This window comes from Ochotona curzoniae, unplaced genomic scaffold, assembly GCF_017591425.1.
Source record: "Ochotona curzoniae isolate NIBS_2020 unplaced genomic scaffold, NIBS_Ocur_1.0 contig_1014, whole genome shotgun sequence".
In the NCBI taxonomy this organism is placed as follows: domain Eukaryota; kingdom Metazoa; phylum Chordata; class Mammalia; order Lagomorpha; family Ochotonidae; genus Ochotona; species Ochotona curzoniae.
Genome location: NW_024464920.1, coordinates 36,884,764 through 36,905,692, shown reverse-complemented (window position 1 = coordinate 36,905,692; position 20,929 = coordinate 36,884,764). Strand labels below are relative to the sequence as shown.

At 50.5% G+C, this 20,929-nt stretch overlaps 1 protein-coding gene across 2 annotated transcripts in view; it reads left to right on the top strand.

Moving 5' to 3' along the window:
• RBMS2 (RNA binding motif single stranded interacting protein 2) overlaps window positions 1–20,136 on the top strand; it is a 55,927-nt gene extending 35,791 nt beyond the window's left edge. Inside the window, exons 3-13 of one of the 2 annotated variants that reach the window (XM_040983521.1) lie at window positions 2,499–2,557; window positions 3,306–3,397; window positions 5,449–5,606; window positions 9,896–9,975; window positions 10,081–10,190; window positions 10,496–10,542; window positions 10,698–10,791; window positions 16,069–16,146; window positions 16,430–16,540; window positions 17,451–17,531; window positions 17,753–20,136. In XM_040983521.1, the coding sequence (XP_040839455.1) occupies window positions 2,499–2,557; window positions 3,306–3,397; window positions 5,449–5,606; window positions 9,896–9,975; window positions 10,081–10,190; window positions 10,496–10,542; window positions 10,698–10,791; window positions 16,069–16,146; window positions 16,430–16,540; window positions 17,451–17,531; window positions 17,753–17,833 (991 nt within the window). In that variant the 3' untranslated portion in view covers window positions 17,834–20,136. The remainder of the gene's footprint in view (window positions 1–2,498; window positions 2,558–3,305; window positions 3,398–5,448; window positions 5,607–9,895; window positions 9,976–10,080; window positions 10,191–10,495; window positions 10,543–10,697; window positions 10,792–16,068; window positions 16,147–16,429; window positions 16,541–17,450; window positions 17,532–17,752) is intronic. The other variant, XM_040983524.1, reaches the window with a different exon arrangement.
• Window positions 20,137–20,929: the final 793 nt, after the last annotated feature.

Here is a 20,929-nt window from a genome sequence, read left to right as displayed (position 1 = left end):
GCTTACCCCAGTCTTGTTTCCATTCCTCTCTCTAACACCCTCAATTCTTGACGTAAGAAACAGAAGTGTTAGAATAGGGCAGAAAGAGCCTGACATGGTAGCCTAATGGCTAGTCCTTGCCTTGTATGCGTTGGGATTCTATATGAGTGCCGATTTGTGTCCCAGCTGCCCCCACTTCTATCCAGCTCCCTGCTTGTAGCCTGGGAAAGCAGTCGAGGACAAATGGCTGGTCCCAAGGTCTTGGGACCCTGTACCCGCATGGAAGACCCAGAAGAAGCTCCTGATTCCTGGCTACGAATCAGCTCAGTTCCAGCCGTTGGCTACTTGGGGAGTGAATCGGTGGAGCTTCCTTAAAAAAAGAGAATAAGGCAGCAAAATAGAAGCTAGTTTTGCAATTAAGTTGAAGACTCTTAAATATAACAATAGTTAATAATTTATAAGTGCTTACCAAGTAGTATATATAATCCCAACGTCCTGTCTCCAGTTCTTTAATGACGAGGCTGTGACAGAAAGTTTAAACATCTCATTCAAGATCACACAAAGCTGGCTCCCTGTTCATGTGCCTGGGAAAGCCACGATGGTAGTCGCCCATGCTTGGAGCCCTGCTGTCTACCCGGGACACCAGATGGAGTTCTTGACCCAACCCTAGCTGTTGTGACCATTTGGGAAGATCTCAATCTCTCAAATATACATACTTGAAAAGAATAGTTACAGAAGGGAGATTTTAAATGTGTGTGTGTGTATATATATATATATGTTGTATCCATATATAATTATATGTATGTATTTATAAATATAACCATGTACACATATAATTACATAAATATACAAAATATAATTTATACATAAAAGTATATGATACATATATATAAAATATCTCCTTCTCTGTCACTATTCCTTTCAAATAAGTACCTACATCTTTATTTTTAAAATTTTAATTATTTTTAAGATTTATTTATTTTTTTTGGAAACCTAGATATACAGAGAGGAGGAGGAGAGACAGAGAGGAAGATCTTTCGCCCAATGGTTCACTCCCCAGGTGACCACAATGGCCAGTGCTGAGCTGATCCAAAGCCAGGAGCTAGGAGTCTCCTCCAGGTCTCCCACACTGGTGCAGAGTCCCAAGGCTTTGGGCCATCTTCGACTGCTTTCCCAGGCCACAAGCAGGGAGTTAGTTTGGAAGTAGAGCCTCAGGGATTAGAACCAGCGCCCATATGGGATCCCAGCACGTTCAAGGTGAGGACTTTTAGCTGCCAGGCCACAGCGCTGGGCCCCAGTAACCACATCTCTAAAAAAAATGTCATGGGGCTGACATCAATTGGCTAATCCTCTGTCTACAAGCACCAGCATTCCACGTGGGTGCTGGTTCCTGCTCCACTTCCCATCCAATCCCTGCTGTGGCCTAGGAAAGCACTGGAGTATGTCGCAGAGCCTTGAGACTCTGCACCTGTGTGGGAGACCCAGAGGGGTCTCCTGGATCCTGGCTTCTGATCAGCTCAGCTCCAGCTGTTGCAGCCATTTGGGAATGAAGCAGCAGGTGGAAGATCTCTATGTCTCTCCTTCTCTCTATCAATCTGCCTTCCCAATGAAAGTAAATAAATATGTGGTTTTTTTTTTTTAATCATACATAGTTAGAAATTTGCAGAACTGGATTTGAACTCAGGCAGTTGGGCTCAGGTTGACCTTCAGTCGGGACAGTAGGAGGATGGGAATGGGATGTCACAGGAGATAAACGTGTGTAGTTTCTCATGGAAGGAAAGGTATTTTTTTCAACGATTTTGTATTAATTTATTTTTTGTTATTTTTGTTGGAACGTCGGATTACAGAGAGGAGGAGAGACAGAGAGGAAAATCTTCTGTCCACTAATTCACTCCCTAAGCAGCCGCAATGGCCATAGCTGAGCCAATCCTAAACCAGGAACCAGGAGCTTCTTCTGGGTCTCCCACATGGAAGCAGGGTCCCACTGTTTTCCCAGGCCACAAGCAGGGAGCTGGATGGGAAGTGGGGCTGCCAGGATTAGAACCAGTGTGCGTATGGGATCCCAGTGTGTGCAAGGCAAGGACTTTAGGCACTAGGCTACTGTGCCAGGCCTGGAAAGGTATTTTCTTAAGATCAGTAGTATCTACAATTTCTTGTTGTTCGCAAGGAATTCCTGTCAGCACTGTCCCCTTCTGCCCTCTGCTGTGTGGGCATCGCCCAACTTCTTTCCCAAAATGACCCTCATCTCTTTCCAGCTGGAGTCCTGAATCTTAGGGAAGAAAGGAGAGAAATGTCACTGTTATAGGGGCCACAGTTACCTTATTTCTTATGACCCCTTGAAGAACGGGTTTCTATTATGGGGATGATATTTTTATTCATTTCTTTTTGGTTTTTCTTAAGATCTGATTAGGAAACGTAGCCTAGCACTGAGCCAAGTCTTGGGATCCTGCAGCTGCCCAGACCTCTGTCCTGTCAGCCCTTGGTCCCAGAGCTTCACTCGGCCGTTTCCTCTGTCTTAGGTATGGCAAGATCGTCTCCACTAAGGCCATCCTGGACAAGACCACAAACAAGTGCAAAGGTGAGCGAGGAGGGCAGCGGGAGTGCTGGCCGCCGCTCTGCCCTGGGTGCAGAGACCTGGGGGCCGTGCCAGGGAGCAGTGTGAGGTTTTCAGGCTTAGAAGCTGGTGGGTGTTTAGACCACTGGGTGGTACCCAGTAGCTACGGCTGACATGCTGTTTGGGAAACTGGGCCAGCCAACCGCACACAGTCCCTCTGTGACTCTGAGATAGTCTGCACCTGACGCCACATGAGGATTTGGTTGGCTTTTATTTTCTGAAGGTGAGTGGTTTCCTGGGATTTCAAGAAGTTCTTGGTGGAGCCTGAGGAATGAAGGAGAAAGGGCTGTAGGTGGGGGTGGGAAGGGCTTCTCCACTTCTCCAGCCAGTGTCTGGTCATCTGCCTTGCAGTGGCTACATTCCCTGCATGCCAGCTTTTCTGGGGTGTGCCTAGGAAAGAGGGGAGGGGATTCTTTTTGAAGTATGGGGCTGAGCTGTGGGTTATTTAAGGAGCCTAATTCCTGTTACCTCAGATTTCTTAAAGTGGAGGAAGAAAAACGGTGTCCACAGGGACCTCATTCCCCCTGGAATTGTCAGCTACAGAGCAGCGAAGTCTCTGGTTTGGAGGAATGTGTGGATAACCGCCCGAACCCTCCTAACTCCTCTCTCCCTTTCACTTCTGACTCACGGATCATAACTCTGTCTCCTGAGGGCCCAGGCCGCCAGCCCCTTCCCACCTCCCATCTCCCGGTGATGCTGCTTCCTGTTCCAGGCTATGGTTTCGTGGATTTTGATAGCCCCTCGGCCGCCCAGAAGGCTGTCACAGCCCTGAGAGCCAGCGGTGTGCAGGCACAGATGGCAAAGGTAAGGTGTGGTCTCAAGTCTGCTTCCCCTGAGAGGCTGTGGCGGGCACCAAGGTTCCGGCTCCGTGGCTTCCAGAGTGCTCAGGAGCCCTGAAAGCGCCTGACCGGCGAGCGCTCTCTGCAGTGCTTCCTGGCTGTGTCCGACCCTGTGGAGCGCCAGGCTGCTGGGCAGGCTGTATTCAGCACTTGGCGGCAGGCAGCCCCGTGACTGTTCTTCCTGTCAAGTGGAGAGACAAGCAGGAAGGCCAGGGCCTGCCAGACTCCCTCCCGCAGCCGCCTGTCCCTGCCCTGACCCCACCTGCCTCCCAGAGTGTGGCAGCCTTGCGACATTCTCTGAAGAAGCCAGTTGTGCAACTCAGAAGCACAGAACAACACTCTCCACCTCCGGATCCGGTCCCTGTCAGGCGGCGTGGTGGCTTTGGAGGAGGAAAAGCTCAGTAGGAGAGGCATCCTCCCCTGCTCCAATCTGGCTTTTCATCCAGATTACTGGATTTCAGACAGCTGCTTCTCTGCAGTGGAACTGAATGCTGCCTGGCCTGCCGGAGGCCAGCGTGAGCACCTTGTGCAGGGCCGATAGACACGTGCCAGCCTCCTTGCTGACACAATTAAAGGAGAAGGAAACTCTTGGGCCCGGTGCGGTGGCTTAGTGACTAAAGTCCTCACCTTGAACACGCCGGGATCCCATATGGGCGCTGGTTCTAATCCCTGAGGCTCTACTTCCAAACTAACTCCCTGCTTGTGGCCTGGGAAAGCAGTCGAGGATGGCCCAGTGGCTTGGGACCCTGCACCCACATGGGAGACCCGGAAGAGCTCTTGGCTCCTGGCTTTGGATTGGCTTAGCACTGGCCATTGCTGTCATTTGGGGAGTGAATCATTGGGCAGAAGATCTTCCTCTCTGTCTCTCCTCCTCTCCGTATATCTGCCTTTCCAATAAAAATTTAAAAATCTTTTTAAAAAAGTGGACCATTAGATAAGAGCTCTCCATCTTGAAAAAAAAAAAAAAAGCGAGAGAGAGAAGGAAACCCTGGAGAGAGTTGCTGCGGACCCACTGTTATTTTCTATTTTTTTAAAATCTATTTATTGGGGCCATGTATGGCATAGCAGGCAAAGCCCCTGCCTGTGACACTGGCATCCCATCTGGGCACTGGTCCAAGCCCTGGCTGCTGCTCCTCCAATCCTACTCCCTGCTGATATGCCTGGGAAAGCAGTGGAAGATGACACAGTGATTGGGCCCCTACACCCACATGGGCCACATGGAAGAAGCTGCAGGCTGCTAGCTGCGACCTAGCCTAGCCCTAGCTGTTGTGACTTTTTGGGAAATAAACCAGCAGATGGAAGATTTTCACTTTCTGTTCTCTGCACCTCCACCTTTCAAATAAAAAAAAGTAAAATTTTAAGTTTTTCCAGCTCTGCCTTTCAAGGAATGAGAAGGCATTCCTGTTCAGAGGATTCTGCTGTGGCCAGGAGAGGGGAGGCAGTTTACTCAAACAGCCAGGTCATGGGGCAAGGCGGTCCCCCCGGACTCAGCCTCTGGAACAGGCCTTGGGGAAGGGTGGCCATCCTGCTGCATCTTCTTTCTTCTTTTATTTTTTTCCACTTATTTATTTTTATTGGAAAGGCAGATATACAGAGAGGAAGAGAGAGAGGAAGATCTTCCATCTGATGTTTCATTCCCCTAGCGGCCATGATTGCTGGAGCTGAGCCAATCCAAAGCCAGGAGGCAGACCTTCTTCTGGGTCTCCCATTCAGGTGTAGGATCCCAAGACTTTGGGCCGTCCTAGACTGCTTTCCCAGGCCACAAGCAGGGAACTGGATGGGAAGCAGGGCTGCCGAGATTCGAACCGGCGCCCATATTCTGCTGCATTCTTAAGAGTCCAGCCCCACTGATAGCTTAGGATGCCCTTGTAGGGTACAGGGAACACTGAGAACCTGCAGCCATACAGCTGGGTGTTACAAAGTTGAGCGTCTCTTGGTTTACCCAGGTGCTTCCTCTTTGTGGGTGGGATAGGGAAAAGAGACAAGAGCGTTATTTCCCCACTTTTATTTCTACAGCAACAGGAGCAGGACCCCACCAATCTGTACATCTCCAACCTGCCACTGTCCATGGACGAGCAGGAACTGGAAGGGATGCTAAAGCCCTTTGGCCAGGTCATCTCCACCCGCATCCTACGGGACACCAGCGGTACCAGCAGAGGGGTCGGCTTTGCAAGGTGAGGGGAGGCACGTGTGGGAAATGACAAGGTTAATGAGAATGTTGAGAGGTTGCCAAAAAAAAAAAAAAAAAACACCAAAAATCTCAGCCTCCTCAAACTACCCATCAGAAATACTTGACAGTCAGAAGTTCATTTTTTATTGTGAGTCACAAGACTCAAAAACCCACTAGCCCCTAAATCTTTATCTCTGCTCCCACTACTTTCTGCCACTCTAGCCTTGTTTCTTTGATCAAGACTTAAGTGGGGTAAAACGATTTCTTATTTTCATGTAACTTACTGAATATCTTCCCAGTATGTTATCATTTAGTCTGCACAACCGTCACTGTGACCAGTATTCTCCACTTCATCTTATCCGTGGAAAGTGCTAGACTGAACACAATGGTTTTGCAATTTTTCACCTGCGTGGTCAATGCTGGCTGATGGCAAGCATGTGGGCTCTGGCAGGGCGGAAGGGGACATCAGTACCATGGAAGCCGTGGAGCACTTCAGGTCTGAGAATGGCAAGCCCGGCGGGAGGATGACTGCTGCCAGGCATGGGCCACTCAGGTGCTCTGGTTCCTGCTTTATCCTAAGCACCAGACCATTCTTCCTGTGGTTCAGGAGAGCCCCCCGCCTCTGCCCTGTCCCCTCTGAGATCATACTGTCACTGCAGTTCTTCGGGTTCTGTTTTGTCTATTCTCCCCTCCGTGTCTAGCTGAACTAAGATTATGATGTAAAAGCTAAATATCGCCAATAAGCAGATATTCTTCATTTTGCAGATGAGGAAGCTGGATTTCCCGGGATGCAGTAGTTTGCCTAGGGTCTCACTGGGCAGGTGGCACAGCACAGCCCCAGTCCTGCTGACACCCAGATAAGCAGTGTGCAGGAGGCCTGGGTGACTTTTTCAGACCTGTTGGGAGGCCTGCAGCTCAGAGCCGACTGCCACTGACTGTGCCTGCGAGATCAGCCTTGCAGGAATCTCTGTTGAGAAATGGAGATGAACTTAGGGAAGTATTTTTCCTTTGTGCTCCCTGGAGCTGCAAGGTCTTCTAGGGCTCCTCCTGGTCACTGGTGTCACAGTCGGCCTTCAGCTCTCCTAAGAATGTCTTCACTTTTGTTTATTTTAAGGTTTTGTTCAAAAGAAGATTCTGTTTTGACTTTTAGTTCAAAAATTACTGGGCTAAAATTGCTTCTTGTCCCGTGGTATCTTGTCTGGTGCCTTCCTGTTGCAGATGGCTTCCCTCAGTGCTTCATCATAGTGCTGCCACCTGCTGGCATTCCCAGGAATAACCCCAGGAGAGCTCTGGACTTGTGGCCAGCTGCCTCTGCTCCCATCCTCTCCCTCAAAGCTCAGTCCCTCCACCTTTCCCAGTTCAGGGTACCCTTAGAGAATATCTTGTCTCTCTGGGACAAAAGAAATGCTAAACTGTTCAGTTTATTAAGTAACCAAAGGATTTACATAGCCATTTGTCAAATGTTTAACAACTTTGTAGCTGTTTGGAAAACACACACACACACAAATATTGAAAGAAAAAATATTTCATCTTTAAATAACAGCACTTGTGAAAGAGTTGCAGCTTCCCAAACCTTGGCATCAAAATGAGCACTCATACCTCCTTTTTTGTTGCACGTTGATGATCTTACAGTCCTTGCTACTATTGAAAACCCAGCTTTGCAAAAAGATGTAGAACTCGTATTAAAAAGGTGACGGGGCTGGTGTTGTGGCATGGTGAGTTAAGCCACTGCCTCTAACACCAGCATCCCACGTGGGTACTAGTTCAAGTCTCAAATGTTCCACTTCCAGTTCACCTCCCTGCTAAATGTGACTGGGAAAGCAGCAGAAGATGGCTCAAGTCCTTGGGCCCCTGCTGCTCACATTAGACACTGGGAATAACCTTTAAAAAAAAAAGATTTATTTATTCTTTTTGGAAAGTCAGATTTACAGTGTGAAGGAGAGACAGAGAGAAAGATCTTCCATCTGCTGGTTCATTCCCCAAGTGGCCACAACAGCCAGAACTGAGCTGATCCAAAGCCAGGAGCCAGGAGCTTTTTCTAGGTCTTCCACGTGGGTGCAGGATCCCAAGGTCTGGGGCCACCTTAGCTACTTTTCCAGGCCACAAGCAGAGAGCTGGATCAGAAGTGGAGCCGCTGGAATTTGGACTGGTGCTCACATGGGATATCAGTGTTACAGGTGGCAGATTAGCTGCTTTGCCATGGCTCCTGTCCCAATATTGCCGTTCATATGCTGGGATCCTGTATGACCACTGGTTCTAATCCCGGCGGCCCTGCTTCCCATCCAGCTCCCTGCTTGTGGCCTGGGAAAGCAGTTCCAGGACGGCCCAAAGCCTTGGGACCTTGTACCTGCATGGGAGACCCGGAAGAGGCTCCAGGCTCCTGGCTTCAGATTGGCTCAGCTCTGGCTGTGCAGCTGCTTGAGGAGTGAATCATCAGATGGAAGATCTTCTTCTCTGTCTCTCCTCCTCTATATATCTGACTTTATAATAAAAGTTTTAAAATTTTATTTTATATGAAGTACATTTTGGGGTTTTTTTCAAGATTTTATTTTATTTATTGGAAAGTCAGGTATACAGAGAGAAGGAGCTACAAAGAGAACAATCTTCTATCCACTGGTTCATTCCCCAAATGACTGCAACAGCCAGAACTGAGCTGATCCAAAGCCAGGAACTAGGAGGTTCTTTAAGGTCTCCCATGCGGGTCCCAAGGCTTAGGGCCATCTCCTACTGCTTTCCCAGGCCACAAGAAGGGAGCCAGATGGGATATGGAGTAGCCAGAATATGAACTGGTGCCCATGTGGGATCCTAGACAAGGCAAGGATTAAGCCACTAGGCTATCACACCTGGTTCATTAAGTGCATTTTATTAGAAATGCTTCTCCTATTACACAGATACATTTTATTTTGTTTAGATTTTGCTAAATTAGGTCGTGTAGCCATCAGTGTATTGATTATTCCTGTAACAAGAGAGGATTTGACACCCAGTCCTGTTGCTGCTTTTCTGCTTCTCTGCTGAGAAGCCTTGTTTGCGGAAAGGAGTATCCAGAAATGGAAGGGGTTTTGTTCAAGGTAGATATCTTCCTAAACGATATGCTCAGAATCAAGAGAATCTTGTCATCAAAGTTGATTCTTTTTTAATAGGAAGGTGTTGTTAAAGTACTCCAGTTCTGATGAAAGCAAATCAGCGGAGACCGTCTGACTTGCCAAGGGATTTGTAACTCAGTGCAAGACAGTGCTTGCTGTTGAGTCTTCGCAAGGATGGACAGTGAACCGAGGTGTGACTGTGAGGCTGTGGGGGACTGGCTCACTGTCAGCCCTTGGAGCTCTCCCCCAGGGAGAGCAGTGTGAGGAAGCTGAGGTTCTGACACCCTTCCTGGCTCCTCTGGGCCCTGGTAAAACTGTGAGGGGAGCAAGGGACCCCAGCAGAGGTGCCTACTACTCTGGAAGACGGAAGGGGCGGTTCTCGTTCAGTGCCTCCTTTGCCTCCTCTTGTTAGTCACCTCCTGTAGAGGGAAGGTGCATACGTTCAGCGGTAACTGCTAGAGAGAGCAGACCTAGACGTAAGTGTGGGAATAGGTGAGGATGCTATACCTCGTGCTGCATGGCCCGCGTGACTTCTAGAGCCAGCCAGTTTCTGTGGCCGTGTTGGATTTGTACAGCGCTGTGTGGCAGAGCACGTGGGGACTGTCTCAAGGCGTCCTGGATCACCAGGCAATGGGTCGGGAGCTGCAGCTGCAACCTAGATCAGACGGATTCCTCAGGCCTCTCCCCAACAAGCACTTTTAATCGGTAGTTCTCAGCCTCCCTCTTTCTGTCCCAGTGACCCGAGAACACTTTCTTACTAAAGGGTTGGCACTTGGGAAAATCTAAATGACGCTACCTTAACTAATTGATAACTGTAGCCAGAAGCAAAAAGTAAATACCAACAAATTCTCAGCTTGTAAAATTGTGTCAGAGCAACGAACGATTTCTACTCCGTCTGAATTTTGTATTTGAAAAATTTGAGTAACAGCTACTATTTCTTGTCCCAGACCCACAAGTAGGCCTATGTGACAATGTCTGCTTTGGAACAGGTAATGGCTTGAAGACCTCCACTCCCCACTGGTCTCTGGTGAGCCCCAATGGGAGCCAGTGGAGAGAACCTTTAATAGGTATCATATTCCTAGCTCGGATGTGGCTGCCAACAGTCATGGCTCGGGAGTGCTTGTGCGGCTGGGGACGCAGGGCTTTCTTCTGAGTGTGTGAGAGCCCTGCCCTCCAGTGGCTAGAGCCTGACCCATGTTGTATTCCTCAGGATGGAGTCCACCGAGAAGTGTGAGGCCATCATCACCCACTTCAATGGAAAATACATCAAGACACCCCCTGGAGTACCAGGTGAGGCATCTGGAAGCCAAGCTGAGAGAGTCGCAGGCTGTGCCAGAGGAAGGGGGCCAAGTGGGGTGGGCCTCAGCCACCCATCTGCTTTCTCTCTCCTGGCAGCCCCGTCTGATCCTTTGCTTTGCAAATTTGCCGATGGTGGGCCTAAGAAACGACAAAACCAAGGAAAATTTGTGCCAAACGGAAGAGCCTGGCCAAGGAGCGGCGACGTGGTAAGAGGACCTCAGAGGGAACAGGAGTGCTCGAGGGTGTTGAAGTGGAAGGAAACGTCCATGGCGTGAGGTCTGTGAGTCGGGTAGCAAGCTCCAGAGCCTTGCCTCTGCGGCGCTGGCCCTGCAGCTTGCACAGCCAGAAAACTCCGCAGCAGCTTCAGTGAAACTCGCCCCAACTTCGGTCCACTAAACCAAAGGCTTCAAAAACAAAAACAAAACAGGCTTCACCAGTCCTGGCCTTCTGGTCTGGCTCCTGTTCTCATGCAAGCGCTCACAGTGTGAATTTTATGTTCTTTTCTTTGTAGGGTGGTATGGCCTTGACCTATGACCCCACCGTAGCTCTGCAGAATGGGTAAGGGTGTTAAGTATCATCGGACTGCCTGTGAATGACCATGGCCTGTGTCCAGGCACTCTAGGGATCCCCAGTTAACTAGCAGGAGGTGGCTGTGTTTATCAGTGCAGGCCCTAGCTTTGTCACTCATTGCTGACTGATGGTCCTTCCTCCAGGTTCTACCCAGCCCCTTACAACATCGCCCCCAACAGGATGCTTGCTCAGTCGGCACTGCCCCCCTACCTTCCATCTCCTGTGTCTTCCTATCAGGTATGTGAGTCCCCAGAGCAGGGTTAGTCATTGTCGGCCACTGTATTTAAGATGAAGGCACATACGGGTAGAAATAGAAACTAGTTGGTTTCTCTTATTTTTGGTCTGTAGAGAGTACACACATTGTCCTAATGCTAATGGGATCCTCTTGTCCTCCTTCTACCATCCCTATAATAAACACACACTAATTCCCTACTGTATGACATTTTCCATATTCTTCATGTAAATATACAAATACACAAATGTATAAGGTTTGGGGAATTGTTCAGTTTACAGAAATTGAATCATAGTAAATAAATATTTAGCACTTATCTCTTTTAGCAAAATCTTTAAATCAGTAATTCTCAAACTGTGGTGTTGAAAAAGACCAGAGTATTGGCATACACTTGGAATTTCTTTTCTTTTTGTGTTTCTTTTTAATATTCTTCGCATAGTTGAGAGGGATGCACACCCCATCTGGGCCTCTAATTAGGGTGGGGAGGGTCAGGTATGAAGGAAAGTGGGTGGAAAAAAGGTCTCAGTTTTTGTTTTTTCTCCTGTGTCCACAGAGGAGAAAGGCAAGGAGGGCCCGCCCTGCTGTCCAGCTGTGTCAGCATTGCGGAAAGGGGCCCACATCTCACCTACCAGGCCCATTCCCGGCCCCAGATCTTACACTGCCAGCGGGTACGGTGGTCCAGTCTGACATGACTCAGCCCTGGCACTTGCCAGCTGGTGCTGCGGCATAATCTGACTGGCCCACACCCAGTCCCAGCTCTCATGCTTACCTGTGGAAGCAGCAGCCCAGCAGGGGAGTCCCTGAGGTTCCTTTGATAGGCCCGTCCCAAACCTGGGCCAGCATTGCCAACAGGTATTGTGGCCCAGTCTGAGACCCTAGAAATTTCTGAAGCGTAATTCTTTGGGCTCCTCTCCAGATCTGCTGTGTTAGAAACTCAAGATGGGGCACAGCCACCTGGGCTTCTCCCAGTGACCCTGTGGCATGGGTCCGGAGGTCCTCTGTGCTGGGGACTGCTTGCCTGGAGGTAGCATTCCATAGGTTTTATACCAGATTTTTTCAGCTGTTCCTAGGGTGGGTATTGGCTTAAACTTTGGATTGGTTTTGTTGTTGTTTTCTGTTACAAAGAGCTTTCTAGAAACGTCCTTGCACCTGTGTTCTTACAGATGAGTGCTTTTGTTCTTTTGTTTCTGGAGACTCATGTCCCAGCAGTGGGATTATGAGGTTGAACAAAATGTGCATTTTCAGTTTTATAAATTTTGTCGGACTGCTTTCCACAAACCTTGTCAATTTTCATTTCCTTCAGCTGCACGAGAAAGCACCCATGTCTCTCCTGCCACACACATCTTTGTTCTGTTTAAATTTTTCCTGTTTCCAGGCATGTAAAGTACCTTGTTATATTTCACTTGGTATTTCACTGGCTACACATTTTGATTTGCAATCCCCTAATGGCTACACATGTGCTTTGCCCATTTTCCTATTTGGTGATTTGCCCTTTCCCATCAGCATATAAGACTCTTCCTGTGTTATAAATATTAGCCCTCTGAATGTCTTTGTGATGAGGTGGGTTTTTTTTCGGATCTACTTTTTGTCCATTGACTTTGTGGATGTCCAGCTGAAGCTGTGGATGAGAATCACTTCAGGGGCTGGCGCCCTGCCTAGGATTTCTGGATCGGTAAATCCAGGTGCAGGGTATGAATTCAGACCCATGCAAGTTCTGGGGTACTGCTGGTGCTGGGCTACTGACCCGACTGTGGGAATCGTAAGTTTCTACCACGTAAAAGTTTAAAATTTACATGTAATTAAATATGTTGTTTTCATCTACAATCTTGAATTTCCTGTCTTAATTATAAAGGTCTTCCCAGTCTGTATATTATAGATCTAGTGCCTAAGATTTTATTTTATTGTTTCACACTTAAATGTATAATCATTAGGGATTTATTTTTCTTCTTCTTAAGACTTTTTACTTATTTGTTTTTTTTAAGATCCATTTATTTTTATTACAAAGTCAGATATACAGAGAGGAGGAGAGACAGATAGGAAGATCTTCTGCCCAATGATTCACTCCCCAAGTGACCGCAACGGCCGGTGCTGCACCCATCCGAAGCCGGGAACCAGGAACCTCTTCCAGGTCTCCCAGCAGGTGCAGGGTACCAAAGCTTTGGGCCATCCTTGACTGCTTTCCCGGGCCACAAGCAGGGAGCTGGATGGGAAGTGGAGCTGCCAGTATTACAACCGGCGGTTATATGGGATCCCAGCACATTCGAGGCAAGGACTTTAGCTGCTATGCCATAGCGCCGGACCCAAGACTTCTTACTTATTTGAATGACAAAGTGACACAGGGAGGGTTAAGAGAAGATCTTCCATCTGCTGATTCAGTCCCCAGATGGCCACAATGGGCAGACTCAAATTCCACTCAGGTCTCCCGTGTGAGTGGCCGGGACCCAACACTTGAACCATTGCTTCTGTTTTCCAAGTACTTTAGCAGGGGGCCAGATGGGAAGCAAAGTAGCCAAGACCCAAACTGGCTCTCCCTTATAGGTACAGGGTGCCCCAGGCAGTGGCTTTTATCCTGCTGACCACAACATATGCCCCTGCAGGAGCTCTGCTTATGTAAGACAGAAGGCAGGGGGCTTACTAGATTTTCTTGCAGCATGTTATCTGGTTGTCCTAATGCCAAATTATTAAGTAACCTCTCCTTTTCCTACTGAGTTGAAGTGCTCAGACAGACTGTAATACATTTTCTGTGTCTTTGACTTGGCTGTGATGGGCATTTTATATCAATAGACTCATATAGGGCCCGGTGCTGTGGCCTAGGGGCTTAAGTCCTTGCCTTGAACACGCTGGGATCCTATATGGGTGCAGTTCTAATTCCAGCTGCCCCCTTCCCATCCAGTTCCCTGCTTGAAGACAGCCCAAAGCCTTGAAACCTGTACCATGTTGGAGGCCCAGAAGAGGCTCCTGGCTATAGATTGGCTCAGCTCCAGTTGTTGCAGCCACTTGGAAAGTGAATCATCGTTTGGAAGATCTTCCTCTGTCTCTCTTCCTCTGTCTCTCTTCCTCTTTATATATCTGACTTTGCAATAAAAATAAATAAATCTTAAAAAAAAATAGGGTCCTGGCATGATAGCATAGCAGTTAAAGTCCTTGCATGAATCTGCCGGGATCCCATGTGGGCACCGGTTCCACTTCCCATCCAGTTCCCTGCTTGTGTCCTGGGAAAGCAGTGGAGGACAGCCCAAAGCTTTGGGACCTTGCACCTGTGTGGGAGACCTGGAGGAAGCTCCTGGCTCCTGGCTTTGGATTGACTCAGCTCCAGCTGTTGCACTCACTTGGGGAGTGAACCATCAGATGGAAGATGTTCTTTTCTGTCTCTCCTCCTCTCTGTATATCTGCCTTTCCAATAAAAATAAATCTTTATAAAAAAAAGGAATTATTTATTAAAAAAAGAATAGAAGCACATAGTGCATGGTCTTTACAGTTATATATATATTTGAGATGCAGTATGACAGAGAGGGAGAGACAAAGATATCTTATCATGTGCTGGTTCATTCCCGTAAAGGCCTCCATGGCCGGCCAAGGCTGGGCCAGCACCTGTAACTCCAGCTGGGTCTCCCACACAGATGCAGGGAGCCAAGCACTTGTGCCATCTTCCAGTGATGTCCTAGGCATGTACGGGAGCTGAATTGGAAGTGGAGCACCACGGGGCGAGAACTCGTGCTCCAGTGTGTGGTGCAAGTGTCACGGGTGTGGCCTGACCACTGCACGTCGGCCTTCCACCACATGATCCTCTGTGTTTGATGTATCTCACTCAGCGTGTCCAGTGCTTCATTTTCTTAGCTGGCTGATACTCCCTTGTGTGAATGTACCACCTTTGGTTTACCAGTTGGCCATCGGAGTCGTCCCCTCCGTTAGCTATGTGAGTGTTGCTTCTGGGAACACTTGTGTAGGAGTTTTTGTGTACACTGTTGGGTATATATATAATTTGAGTATCTTTCATGTGCTTAATGGACATTTGTATATCATTTTAGGTAAGTGCAAATATTTTGCCCGTCTGAAATTTTATTTAAGGTGTATGCACACACACGGACACGCATGACAAAGATAAAATATATATATAGGATGTTCCATACTCCCATGTGCTGGCAGAGTCACCAGATGTCTGCAGCAGCCAGTGGTGGGCTGAAACCTGGTGGGAACTGACAACTGGGAGCTCAGTCTTGGTCTCCCATGGGGATAGCAGGAGCCCAGTCACTACAGCCATCAACTTAGCCGCCTACAGGCAGCACTGGCTGACATGCTGCAGTTGGGAGCTGCAGCCAAGACCGAGACCCAGGGACTTGGATTGTGGTAGAGAAGTCCCTTAAACCGTGTCTTATTCAAGATTGATTTATTGAGATCAGCATTGTGAAACTGCAGGTTAAGCGGCCGCCTGTAAAGGCTGGCATCCCATATGAGCACGGGTTTGAGTCCCAGTTGCTCCTCTTCTAGTCCACATTCCTGCTAATATGTCTGGGAAACAGTGACAGGGAGCTGGATCAGATTAGAGCAGCTGGGTCTCACACTGGCTGCACCTGCCAAGTCACAATGCCAGCCCCTTAAACAGGATTTTACCCACCAGGCTCAGTGCCTAACCCTTTTATGGTTTTTGTCAGTGGGGTTATTTGTTGAGTTGGAAGAGTCACTAATTCATTCTCTTTCTCTCTCTCTCTCTCTCTCTCTCTCAATCTCTCTCTGTTATTGAGAAGGCAGATTGACAGAGATAAGGAGACAGAGAAAAAGATCTTCCATCTACTGGATTGCTCCCCAAGTGGCTGCAGCAGCTGCAGCTGAGCCAATCAGGAGCGAGGAGCTTCCTCCAGGTCTCCCATATGGATACAGGATCCCAAGGCTTTGGGCCATCCAGAGTAGGGAGCTGGGCCTTAGTCAGGCCAAAGCAAGGAGTCAAGAGCTTCATCTGGGTCTCCCACATGTGTGCAGGGACCTCAGGACTTGGGCCAATTTCTGCTGCTTTCCCAGGTGTATTAAAGGAAGCTGGATCAGAAGTGGAACAGCCAGGATGGGAACTGGGGCCCGTATGAAATCCAGGTGTCACAAACGGCTTTACCTGTTATTCCCACAATGCTGCTAGCCTAACATTCTTTTAAGTATTTCTTCTTAATCTTTATTTTCTGAAGGGAGCATTGCAACTTTTGCTAGGCTTTGTGGAACATGATCAAGTCACTGAGCTGAACAGTGGTTTCTAGGCCGTTAACATGGCTCTGGTTTGTTTTTGCATGTGTTAGAGAGTGACTCAGACTTCTCCTCTGCAAGTCCCTAACCCATCCTGGGTGCATCACCAGTCATACCTCATGCAGCCTTCGGTGAGTGTTCAGAAGGGGCTGGAAGCAAAAGAAGCAATTTGATGTGAAGCACAGTGGGCTTTGATGGCAGGGAGGCTGTGAGTTCTGGTCAGGCCCAACTGTAAGACCTTGGATTCTGTGTTGGTGGTTCTTAGACGAAGACCCCTCCAGACAGATGGGTCCACGCTGAGCCAGGGTGCTGCTCCCCTGTCTTGTCCCAGGGCTTTGCATGTCTGTCTTCAGTGATCCTGATAGCCGTCAGTCACTGCTGTGGGTAACCTCAGGACGCTGTGCTTGCCTCTAGGGCTCAGTTCTGACACCAGGAATGGATCACCCCATTTCACTGCCACCAGCCTCCATGATGGGACCCCTAGCCCAGCAACTGGGCCACCTCTCCCTTGGCAGCACAGGCACGGTAAAGCGGGCTCTTTCTTTTTTTCTTTTTAACTTGGTCAAATATATATTCACTTATCTAGAAGGCAAAGTGTCAGAGCAGGAAAGACCAAGAAAGAGGCCTTTTAGATCCGTGAGTTCACTCTCCATGTGGCTGCAATGGCCAGGCCTTGGCCCAGCCAAAGCCAGGATCCAGGAACTCCACTGAGTTTCCCATCTGGGTGCCAAGAACCCAGGTACTTGGGCCAGCTGCTGCTGTTCTTCAGGCACCTTAGCGGAGAGCTGGATCAGAAGTGAAACAGCTGGAATTTCAATTGGTGTTTCTATGGGATGCCAGTGTTGTAGGCAGCAACCTAACATGCTGTGCCTCAGCGCCAGCCCAAAGCAGGTGTTTGTGGCGATTAAGTCCTGTGTTGAGACTCTTCACCTGAATGCTCAGGAGTGACGGTGGCCTCACTCCAGCCTCCACAGGGGGCACTCAGCACAGGAGAGGAGCTAGAGCAAGAACACAGCCCCTCCGCTCCCCTCCCCACTCCCCCGCCCGCCCAGCCCTGACTCACAAAGCTCAGCGGTGCACGTTTCTCTCCATATTTCAGACTTCACTCACTTCTTACACATCCACACGGAGATCCTGGGGTTGGGTGGGCAGGGGAGGTATAAAAAGAGCAGGCAGTGTGGACGGGGCCTCTGATGTGTACTGCTGCCTCCTGGCCTGCACCGGTGGCTTCAGGGCAGAGCCAGAGGGAGGAGAGGGAAAAGAGAAAGGGAGGAAATTGGGTGGTGCAAGCGTGCCTGGCCAGCCCTGAGAAGCCATGCTGCGCCAGCGAGACAAGCGTCTCTGGGGCTGGAGCACAGGCACTGGTGTTGTCCAGCCTCACCGGGGCTTCAAACAAGAGCCCCTGCTCTGAGCCCATAGGTGTGTCTTGTTCCAGTACCTGCCGACGGTGGCAGCCATGCAAGGAGCTTATATCTCCCAATACGCCCCTGGACCTTCCTCCAGTGTTTCAGTCGAGGTAAGAGTGTCCGTTGTCTCTCTGGGTCAAGATCTGCTCACAGTGTCACTGTGTTCCCCAGACATTGTTGGGCTCGGAAGGGATGTGTGAGGGAAAGCCTGGGGTCCATGCTGGCATGCTGGCTGGCAGGAGACAGGCTGCTGGCACTGTGTGTGAACAGGGATGGGAGGTGAGGGAAGGAAGGCGTGAGCCGATGACTCTCCTCTATGGCCCTGGCACAGGACAGCAGCGGCCAGCAGAGCCAAGTGGCAGTCGATGCCCCCTCCGACGCTGCTGTCTATTCCTTCCAGTTCAGCAAGTGACTGGGTAAGCTGTTGCACGCTGGGGAGGCTGTGCTGTGATAGGAGATGCCACTTCTCCCGCCCTCCCCGCCTGCCTGGAACTGAAGAGAATTTCTGGCAATGCAGGTGCTCCTGGGCCTGAGTCTGGAGGACGCCTGTGGCCTGGCAAAGGCCTAATCCGGGCCATTGTCTCCTGCAGGCACAGGCCTGGAACAGGCATTGATGCCCTCCCGCCCTCTGCTTGCTGTCCGCTGCCCATAGAGCCTGGGCGAGCCGTCACTTGGGGATGTCGCAGTCTTGGGGATCAAAACACTTTTTTCTTTTGGCAAAGAAAGTCTTGTGTCCCGCTGGTAGCTGTGCTGCGGTTTTTTTTCCCTCCCCTAAAGAGCTCAGCCTGAGCGGCATCTCCCTGGGAGGAAACCCGGTTTTGATGTATGGGGATTATTTTTGAAGGCTTCCTAAATAACTTGTTAATGTTCTTTTATGAACACCCAGGGAGTGATGGCGCTGGCACATTGAGGGACCCCTGCCCGCCACAAACCCTAGATCTGGACCCTGGGTGCGTGCACGTGCGGGAGTGCGGGCTGCTCACCTGTGGCCCCACTGCACAGCCCCGCCAGTCCTTGTGCAGCTCCTGCCTCCTCTTCCCTCTGATCGGTCATTTTTTCTTTTCCATGACCTCTGACCGTACCTGCTTCACCTTTGTACAGTTTTTGATTTTGTGTTTTTTTAGTGAAATTTCATATGGAACAGGACCAGGGGAAGGGGTAATTGGGCCCGAAATGAGGTGAGGGAAGCTGCTTTTCCACCCTTGGCCTGTCTTCCTGTTGGAAAGAAGGGCCAGCCTGTGCTTCAGGCCAGAGGCCCGGGAACCAGACCAGCCACAGCCCTTGGAAGCCATCACAGGGCCCAGCAGGGCTGAAGACCAGGTCTTCCCCGGCGAGCTCGGATGTGCAGACTCTCTCCTCTGCGTGGAGCAAGTGCCTTTGCAGCTGTGGCCTCTGGAGACACCTGCCTTCTGCCTGGAGACATCTGTCCTTGTGCCCCCTGGTCACCTGGCTGGCCAGCCTCCCCATGGCTCACCACTGTACTGGCAGCCTCTGCGCTGAGTTTACCCAGGCTCCTTCCCCGGGAGGACTTGCTGCTTTGCCTGTGGACCTGGGGCTCTGGTGACGGCAGCGCTATCTGGAGACACCTTCCATGCTGTGCCTGCGGGAGGCTGAGCTGGCTACATAGCTCCTGGCGTCCAGAACAGCCTCACCACCCCAGCCACAAAGCGCCTTGGACCCCAGACTAATGCCCACGTGGGAAGACCTCATTCCAGGGTTGGTCTAATTTCTGGGGTGGGGTTAAGTTCCCACCCCAGCCCAAGACACCTCAGGCCTTGTCACATCCATGCACCCAGCCTTGGTAGGATCTTTGCATTCTTCTTAGGCTTTGACCTGGGTCACTGTGGCCATAGCTTGCACCAAGTGCGGAAAGACTGAGCTCTGGAAGTACCCCAGACACCTGCCTGCCCTGCTGTGCATGGGCCCCTTCCCCAGGGAGCAGGTAGAGAGGCCAATAAATCCTTTCTCTGCTGAAAGGGCAGGAGTCCTTCCAAAAGCCCATGTGCCTCCCTTCAGCTGTCCCCTCCCAGCCTGGCAAGATCTGACTGCACAGGGAGGCAGATGGCGCCCAGCCTTGGCTACAGGCTGAGGAACATCAGTTCCAGCTGCTGGCTCCCCCAGTCACACCCTCTCAGGCTGAAGAGAATTCTCCCTTCACCTCCCACAGGCACCTGTCTGCTAGGCCTCGGGCAGGCAAAGCAAACCAGCGGAGGGAGAGGCGGCTACAGGATGGGAGGGCGAGCCACAGAGGATGAGCATGCTGTCTTTTGGCTTGGGCCCAGCCTTCCCTGGCTTGCCCTGCCCCAGATTGCCCCCCCCCACACACACACACCTAGGGGAATAGCCATGTTTTCTCTGGTTGTGTCCAACCTTGGAAGGGGTTGTTCCAGTGTAAAGAGCCCCAAACTTGAGCAGCCTGCCAGAAGGGCCTGACTGAGCAGATGAGCCTCAGTTAGTCCCCAGCCTCAGTGCAGGGAAATGCTCTGTAGCCACTTTCTTGCCAGTGCCTTCTGAGAAACAAATCCCATCTAGAATCCTGCGTGACTGATGGCAGTTGGCAGGCTTGCTGTGAGGTTCAGTGCAGGGGCCCAACACACATGCCACAGCCATCCAGCCTTTGCTTCCCAGAGTCCCTGATCCTGGCCCCTTTCTGTGTTTAGAACACTGTTTCAGAGTCTTTGCTGTGTTTTAAGCTGTGAGGGCTCCTCATGTGAACCAAGTCTCTTGGGCACAGGCAGCGGGGTGTGGGGGAGCCTGGGGTGGCCTTCCACGGTTAGTGGCCCTGGGCAGCTGCCTGGTGGTGCTTCTGATTTCCACTCTAACTTCCCTCTGGCTGTCCACGCATTTCATGAAGGAGTGGGGGAACAAGAGGCCGCTTACCCAAAGCCCCCAGGCTCCACTGGGCACTGTCCACGCTGTGCCCAGTGTGAATCCAGCCTGACAGAGCCCAGCTCCTGCTTGTCCACTCTCTCCTTCCTCTTGTGCCCCAACTCATCAGAGGCTGGGAACCTCAGGACCGCTTAGAACTTTGTATCTTTCTGTATTCAAAGAGATTGTACGAGGTGGCAGGGCCCTTTCCTGGGCTCCAAGCCTGATGCCCGGCCGCTCTCCTGCCTAGGTGCCGATGTGGAACTCGGACCTGAGGCGGACGGGACTGCTGAGGGATGTGGGGAGGCTAGGGAGAGGCGGCATGCTATTTCGCCAGCCAAAGAATTTGAAGAGCTGCCCAGCCTAGGACACCAAGTGGCCCTGAGCAGTGTCCTTGCTTGTCAGTAAGGGTGGTGGGAGGCACCACCTGCTGCTGCCCCACAGGCTGTGCTGGCTCAGCCACCTGAGCCTCTGAGGCTTCTGCCATCCCCAGCCTGCTTCTGCACCTGCCTTGGTGCCTCCAGGGCAAGCGTCCCCTGTGGCTGCAGGTTTGGGGGGCGGAGGAGGAAGCAGAGGCCCCAGGTGGGCTGTCACTTCCCTGATACACTGCAGGGTCCTGACCAAGGTTGCTCTCTTGTGC